This window comes from Lycium barbarum, chromosome 5 (genome assembly GCF_019175385.1).
Source record: "Lycium barbarum isolate Lr01 chromosome 5, ASM1917538v2, whole genome shotgun sequence".
NCBI lineage: Eukaryota > Viridiplantae > Streptophyta > Magnoliopsida > Solanales > Solanaceae > Lycium > Lycium barbarum.
The window spans coordinates 114,286,147-114,294,779 of NC_083341.1; the positions used below are offsets into that span (position 1 = coordinate 114,286,147).

The window sequence follows — 8,633 nt, forward strand, 5'->3', positions numbered from 1 at the left end:
GATGATCTCCAATGGAAGGATGAACATTGGCAAATAATGCAAAGGTATTTTGATACAGCGTCATACGCTACTCCGACTTATAAATATCGGATGAATTATGGAATGATCATTTCATATACAAGGTCAGTTGAATTCCAGCATTTTTATCTTGCTAATACTAAAAAAGTTTATAACTTTTCAAAAATTATTATAAAAAAGATCTCTTCTCCAAATGAATGGGGAATAAGTCCGCTAAAGGATAGGGATTATATCCACCCAGAACAAAAAGTCCCAGTTAAATTCAATTTTTGGGATTATGTTGAAAGTTTTAATAAAGCTTTTTTATATGAGAATCCTAATAGGAAACACTCATGGTTTATAAAAATCTGTGCCAATGTTTATAAACAAGACATTCCAAATTGGTTTTATCAATGGTGGATCCATTATGATCCAACCGTAAAATATTTACCAGAACCCTTCAAGAGTTTATATACTGAATGGGTTGATGTTTCTCCAAAGATTATAGATTTGGAAAATAATATTACTTTCTCTGAAAAAATTTCTAATATGTATTTCTTCATTGAATTTTCTATTCCTTGGATTATGAAATGGTCACTTGAAGTGGGTTATACCCCTCAAAATATGCCTTGCTTAAATAGAATTTTTTATACAAAATTCTGGAAAAAATTGATTCAAAAATCAAAAGATGGGACTATCCCAGGACAAGATTTAATAAATCAGATTAAAACTACTATTGCACATTATAAGGACTCCATTAATTCCAGACAAAAGGAAGTCCCCAGTCATTTTGAGCATATTGCTCGAAAAATCCAGATGAAGAAAGGAATAATTCCCCCAGAACAGCTTATAGCCATGTGCATGGAGGAATTTAAATCTAATTTAATGTAGCACCTTAATATGGAAACCATTTCTGATACATCAATGGCATTTGTTGGTCATACCACTGATAATGATGATGAAGAAGAAGACTATGATACTCAAGTCTTAGCAGGAGAATCTCAAAGTCCAGCTAATATAGAGGACTTTTCACAATTTGCGGTTCAATTCATTGGCCAAATGGAAGAATCTTCCAGCTCTACAAAAGACAAGGTCAAGTCACCAATGAAGTGATTGGTAGGACCCGCCACAAGGTGGCTACTTTAACAAAAGAAATATGTTTTTATAAAGCAACTTTAATTATTAGGATTGTAATAATTATGTTTTTTCCACTTTGGCCACTTTCGGCCACTTTTACTTTTTACTTTCCGTTTTTCTTTTATCAGGCCATAATGTTGTCAGCCATTTACATTTTGATTTTGTTGTTTAGTATTCATGATCCATTATATAAGGATCATTCTTCTCAATTGAGAGGCAAGTTTGGGATCCCCCAAGCACGAGTTTTCTCCCACTCTCTCCTTGTAAAAATCTTCTTATAAATAAAAAAGCTTGTTCATATAAACTCCTTCTCTGCTGAGCACAACCATCATCCTTAAGGTATAATTTTATTTTTTTATTTTTATTTCTTTATTTAAAATTCAGTTCATGTTTAGCCTTATAGGCTAAATACTCCGTTGAATTACGTCACACTAGACTACTGAGATCATGGTAATAATGCTTTAATGCATCATGGTCGAAACCAAAACATGATGTTCAAGATTAGGTAGAGACTGACCCAGGCGGACTATTCCTAACCAGGCGGTGGTCCTGTTGTTAGCCCGCTTAGCCGAGGATGGAATTTTAGGGCATTTGTTGGACTTGTTCTGGTCGGAACAACCCCAACGCCAGGGCCAGTAACCTAGTAAAACTGTCGTTACTTAGATGGCATCATGCAACGGCGCGATCCTACATCGTTAATAATAATAATAATAATAATAATAATAATAATAATAATAATAATAATAATAATAATAATAATAATAATAATTATTATTATTATTATTATTATTATTATTATTATATAATAATAATAATAATAATAATAATAATAATAATAACAATAATAATAATAATAATAATAATAATAATAATAATAACAATAACAGTAACACTAACAACAATAACAACAACAATAACAATAACAACAATAACAATAACAATAATAACAATAATAATAATAATAATAATAACAATAACAATAATAATAATAATAATAATAATAATAATAATAATAATAATAATAATAATAATAACAATACTAGTAAGAATAACAATAATAATAACAGTAATAGTAACAATAATAATAAGAATAACAATAAGAATAACAACAATAATAATAATAATAATAAAAATAAAAATAAAAATAACAATAATAACAATAACAATAATAACAATAATAACAATAATAGTAAGAGTAACAATAACAATAACAACAACAGTAACAGTAACAATAACAACAACAACAACAACAACAACTCCCAATATCACAACAACACCCATCATATCTTAATCAACAACTTCATCAAGCTAGACATTATCAATCCCCAAACATTCCCTATCACTCCTTTATAACCCTAGCTATGGCACCATCCCGTGTCCATCCTCATACAATGCCTCTACAACATCTTTACTACTATTCATAGCATGATTGCACTCATTACATATCAAGAACTATGATTCAAGTCAAGTCATGATTTAAAAAGAATCTTTATTTTCCATAGTTGCACCTCATGTCCCCCTTCTTTCCACAATCCAAGTCTTCCAACCCTTTAATAGTTTAAATAATATGGGAGAATCATAAAACTTACCTTAATCACTTGGGAATAAGCCTTGAGTTACTCTACTCCATTAGAATGGAATCTTCCACTTGTATGTCAAAGGAATTCTTACCCTTCACAAACCCTAATAGGCTTCCTAGTATGTGAATCTCTTAAATCTTGGCTTTTGATCTTAATTTCTTGGCATAGATTGTAATAGAAATAGAGAGAGTTTTAGAGGGTTCTAGAGAGATATAGAGTCTGTTTTGGGGAGAAATAATGAATTAAAATGTGGGAGCTTATATTTATACCTAGTGCTAGAAACTTCCAGATCGGCGGGTCGACGGCTCGTCGACGTGCGCCGTCGATTCTCTGCCTAAGATGTCTGATTGCAGAACCTCGTCAACGGTGCCAGGCGACGACTCGTCGACATGTCCGTCCCTTGGGCCGTCGACGCTGACTTGTGTCAGCAGTTTCCTGAACTGCTTCATTTTGCTTCGATTTGATTCGCTTCACTTCCAATTCCCTCGAAATGTCAAGAATACATACTTATAAACCTGTACACATACCAAGCAAAATATCTCATGACCAAAACTCTGGTGCGGACTACCGTACCGAAGGTATACACCACCAATAAGCCGAAATCTCCTTGAAATAAAATGGGAGGTGTAACATCTATGATTGGAAAGATATTTCAGAGACCTACAACTTCCATCCTTTGAGTTTTCCCAAATTCCTAACGCAAATACCTAAAAACTGTCTCAGACTTAGATGAATTTCAAGATTTCCAACGAACTTCCTTACCTCGTTTGACCCCGAAAAGATCATTTAACACCTGCACCTATACTAAAGGGGTCCATATAGCTAAGATTACATCTAAACCCCAATTATTTCATATTCACACCTAACTCAAATTTATGGGATATTACACAAACATTACCATTTAGCATGTGTGTACAGATATGATACTAACATTGATTGCATTATACTTGTGTGTTCCTAATTGTGATGGTAAAAGAGCTGATTTCTGTGGGATGACATATAGTCATAGTCTATTATGGTTAAGTTATAATTGATTTCCTCATTACTATGCAAGTGAGGCATTTACAAGTAACCTTGTAATTCGTTGATAAATAAAGGAAGGTAGGTTTAGTTGACCCCATTGGCGTGGCTAAGTGTTTGGGAGTATGTTGATTTGCTATCATTGATTGCATTGTTTACATGTTCTTACTTAATACTTGATAAGTGACTGCGTCAGGTGTTCATTAGGGGTTGTGTGTCGATTGAGTCTAATCGTTAAATTCTGAGTATGTTAAAATAAGGGGGGGGGGGGGGGGGGGGGAGGGGAGGATTAGTGGTCCCACTGAGTGTCCGTTGATAGTGACATTGAAGTCCGTACTTTATAATTGCTAGGGTCCAATGGGTCCAGGAGTCTGTCTTGAATGTAAATGTTATTGTCTGTGGGTCCTTACTTTCTAGTGTTGCGTTGGCATGGTAACGAGATACACACATGTTTATGTCAGAATTGTTTACGTATGGGTAGGATCTTAAGGAGGGGTGTTTCGACTTTACTCATCTGTTTATTCTGTTTGGTTTTATATCGTGTTGCTTGAACTAATGTTAGTTGGCCTATGATGCTTACCAGTACGTATGGTGTACTGATACTACTCTTGCTACATCATTTGGGGTGTAGATGTGTTTTAAGTTGTCACTTGAAAGTTTCCTTAGTTGCAGTGGCGGGTATCTTCCTACAGCTTTTGTGTATCTCATTCCGAAGGCGGAAGTTGTGTCATTTTATTTGTGTTATCTCTCTGTAATTTAGAAGCTCTTGTACCAGTCTAGACTAGATCCTTGGGAAAGTTGAATTGTTTTAAATAATTAAAGAATGTCTTCGAAATGTTTATTTTATTTACTATTGTTGGTTGCACTTGCTTTCAAAACAACTTTACGAAGGGGTTTGGTTGGTAAGGGTTCGCCTATCAGGTAGCAATAAGGTAGGTGCCCGCACGATCCGTAATTTAGGTCGTGACAAAGATTGATGATTGGTTCATAAAATTAATTTGTTATGAACAAAAACAACATAATATGAATAAATAATTTTATTTTTATTTTTTTGCTATTTTTGTAGTGAACAAATAAACAGATTTGTCTATTTTATGACAAAGTTGGGTATGTTGGGTTTTAATTTTGTCCAATAGAAATATGATACGTAATAAATAATAATTAAAGAAAATTATATTTGAGCATAAGACAGATCTGAGCCTCAATTATCACTTTAAAAAGAAAAAGAGAAAAAAAAAATACTTACTACAAATAAAAAGGAGGTTGGTTAGTTATAAGGGCAAAAGTGACCCGAAAAGGTCAGCGAAGGGGTATTTTTAGCAAAATAGGTAAATGAAGGATATCTTAAGACCTTTTGAGATAGTCTAGGGACATTTTTTGCCCTTTTCCTTAACTAAATTAACTCTTATTACAACTAATAAACTGAATATTCTAGTAATTTAAGTATTAGATTTTCATCTTATGATCAAACAACTAAATATTCTAGAAACATTGTAGCAGTAATAGATGCAATGTCTAATAATATTTTTTATAGTTTCTAAATGTCGTTTAAATGTTATTTTGAAACGTTGTGGAACAATTTTTGAAATGAAAAAAATTCAAATACTTTAAATCACGTATCATGAATCCCATCATTCTTTGTGTGTCGTCTATTTTTTAGATTAGTGATGTTCATGTTAAGATATGAACCTTGAATATAAATCGATACAAAAGTTAGTTCACGAGATGTGGATTGTCTAAGATCATATTAGGAGACCGAGTATCTTATTCACAATCAATGTGAGACTCTCTCCTACACGCCAAGGACCGGACATCATATCGAAACGGGGACAATATAACATAGGAACCTAATATCGGGTAAAGAATGAATTAAAATTAGTCTGACTGTGATAGACTGATACCATGCCTATTAAGAAATGAGTCTTGGTTCTAAATTAACCCTAAGAAGCTCGATCTCGAGGATAATAAGGGGCTGGTTGCAATAATTAATAAGCATCCAATATTGATATTTTAATACAGTTTTTATTTTATAACTATGCTTTAACCTTAGGGAGGAGGAGGGGTGGGAGGTAGGAAGAGGGTTAAGGGCGGAAAGGGAGCAGCCAAGCTGAGAATTGGGTCCTGGAACATTGGCACCCTGACGGGGAAGTCTATAGAGTTGGCGAAGATTCTTGAGAAGAGGAAGATCAGCATAGCATGTGTCCAGAAGTCTAGATGGGTGGGAGATAGGGCCCGGGATGTAGATGGGTTTAAGTTATGGTTCTCAGGAGGCCCGAAGGGCAAGAACGGAGTTGGCATTCTAGTTGATAGAGAGCTCCGTGTTCTGGTGGTAGGGGTCAAGAAGGTGAGTGATAGGCTGATGACTATTAAGATAGTAGTTGGAGGGCATACTTTAAACGTGGTTAGTGCTTACGCACCGCAGGCGGGCCAGGATGAGGAGATCAAAAGGCGATTCTGGGAGGATTTGGACGAGGTTGTATGGGGTTTTCCGCACTCAGAGAAGCTTTTTCTTGGTGGTGATTTCAATGGCCACATTGGGTCGTCGGCTAGGGGATACGGTGATGTGCATGGAGGCTTCGGGTTTGGGGATAGAAATGAGAGAGGTACGGCACTGTTGGATTTCGCCAGAGCTTTCAATTTGGTGATAGCGAACTCTAGTTTTTAGAAGAGGGAAGAGCACTTGGTCACCTTTCGGAGTACGAGGGCCAAGACCCAAATTGATTACCTACTCTCCCGTAAGTGCGATAGACGTTTATGCACAGACTGCAAGGTTATCCCGAGCGAGAACTTCACGACCCAACATAGGCTCTTGGTTATGGACCTGGAGATAAAAAGGAAGAGGAGAAAGAGGGTTGTATCGGGTCAGCTGAAGATTAGGCGGGACGCTTTAAACAAGGACAATGCCCATAAGCTGGGGGAGCGGTTGAGGGTGATGGGAGATTGGAGGAGTAGCGGGGATGCGAGTAGTATGAGGACTACGACGGCTACTAACATCAGGGAAGCGGCAAGAGAGGTGCTAAGGGTCTCAAAGGGTTACTCTGGCAGACACAAAGGGGACTGGTGGTGGAACGGAGAGGTACAAGGTAAAGTGGAAGCTAAGAAAACAGCGTATCTAAAGCTAGTAGTGAGTTCAGACGAGGAAGAGAAGAGGACTAACAGGGAGCTGTATAAAAAAGCGAGGAAGGAGGCGAAGTTAGCGATTACGGCGGCTCAGACGGCTGCTTTTGGACGCTTGTATGAAGATTTGGGGGAAAAAGGGGGGGGGGGGGGGGACAAGAAGTTGTACAGGCTAGCCAGAGTGAGGGAGAGAAAGGCTCGGGACCTGGATCAAGTGAAATGTATCAAAGACGAGGGAGGGAAAGTTTTGGTAGAGGATGCCCTTATTAGACGAAGATGGCAGTCTACTTTCATAAACTCCTGAACGAAGAGGGGGACCGGAATATAGTTTTAGGCGAATTGGAGCTCTCTGAGAGCCGTCGCGATTTTGGATACTGCAGGCGGGTCAATGTTGAAGAGGTCGAGGGGGTTATGCGGAAGATGAGCAAGGGGAGGGCGACCTGGCCAGATGAACTACTGACAGAATTTTGGAAGAATGCGGGTAGGGGAGGCTTGGAGTGGCTTACGCGGTTGTTGAATGTTATTTTTAGGACGGCGGAGATGCCTGAAGAGTGGAGATGGAGCACCATGATCCCGTTGTATAAAAACAAGAAGGATATTGAGAACTGCAACAACTATAGGGTATCAAGTTGTTGAGCCATACGATGAAAGTTTGGGAGAGAGTGGTGGAAGCGAGGATGAGGAAGTTAGTTTCTATTTCGGAGAACCAGTTCGGATTCATGCCGGGGCGTTCAACTACAGAAGCCATTCACCTGGTGAGGAGGTTGGTGGAGCAGTATAGGGATAAGAAGACTGACTTGCACATGGTGTTTGTCGACCTTGAGAAGGCTTACGACAAAGTCCCAAGAGAGGTGCTGTAGAGATGTCTGGAAGCTAGAGGTGTTCCTTTGGCATACATTAGAACGATTAAGGACACGTATGATGGAGCCAAAACCCGGGTAAGGACGGTTGGAGGTAACTCGGAACACTTTCCAGTCACGATGGGCCTGCACTAGGGGTCTGCGCTTAGCCCGTTTCTGTTTGTTATGGCTATGGACGCTCTAACAAGCCACATTCAAGGAGAGGTACCGTGGTGCATGTTGTTTGCAGATAACATTGTGCTTATTGATGAGTCACGAAGCGGTGTTAACGCGAGACTGGAGGTTTAGCGACAGACTCTGGAGTCGAAGGGTTTCAAGTTGAGCAGGACTAAGACAGAGTACTTAGAGTGCAAGTTCAGTATTGGGAGTCAAGTAGAGGACGAGGACGTGCAGCTGGATACTCAGGTCATCCCGAAGAAAGAAAGTTTCACGTACCTAGGTTCGATCATCCAAAGGACTGACGAGATTGACGACGATGTCACACATCGTATAGGAGCGGGATGGATGAAATGGAAGCTCGCATTGGGGGTGTTGTGTGATAAGAAGGTGCCGCCTATTCTAAAGGGAAAGTTCTACAAATCGGTGGTTAGACCAGCTATGTTGTATCGGACGGAAGGCTGGCTAGTTAAGAAAGCGCATGTCCAGAAGATGAAGGTAGCTGAGATGCGGATGCTGAGATGGATGTGTGGGCATACCAGGAGAGATAGGATTCGGAATGAAGTGATTCGGGATAAGGTGAGTGTGTCCCTTGTGGTGGATAAGATGTAGGAAGGGAGGTTGAGGTGGTTCGGCCACGTGCAGCGGAAATGCGCTGATGCGCCAGTGAGGAGGTGTGAGAGGATGGCTGTGGTGGGCCTGAAAAGAGGGAGGGGTAGGCCAAAGAAGGCCTGGGGAGAGGTGATTCGGCAGGACATGGTGTTAC

At 38.7% G+C, this 8,633-nt stretch overlaps 1 protein-coding gene across 1 annotated transcript; it reads left to right on the plus strand.

The window, feature by feature from the left end:
• Positions 1-897: 897 nt before the first annotated feature.
• On the plus strand, positions 898-6,399 carry LOC132639642 (uncharacterized). The gene is made up of 2 exons (XM_060356083.1): positions 898-1,089; positions 5,785-6,399. Exons 1-2 carry the CDS (start codon positions 898-900, stop codon positions 6,397-6,399), a joined length of 807 nt encoding a protein of 268 aa, XP_060212066.1.
• Positions 6,400-8,633: the final 2,234 nt, after the last annotated feature.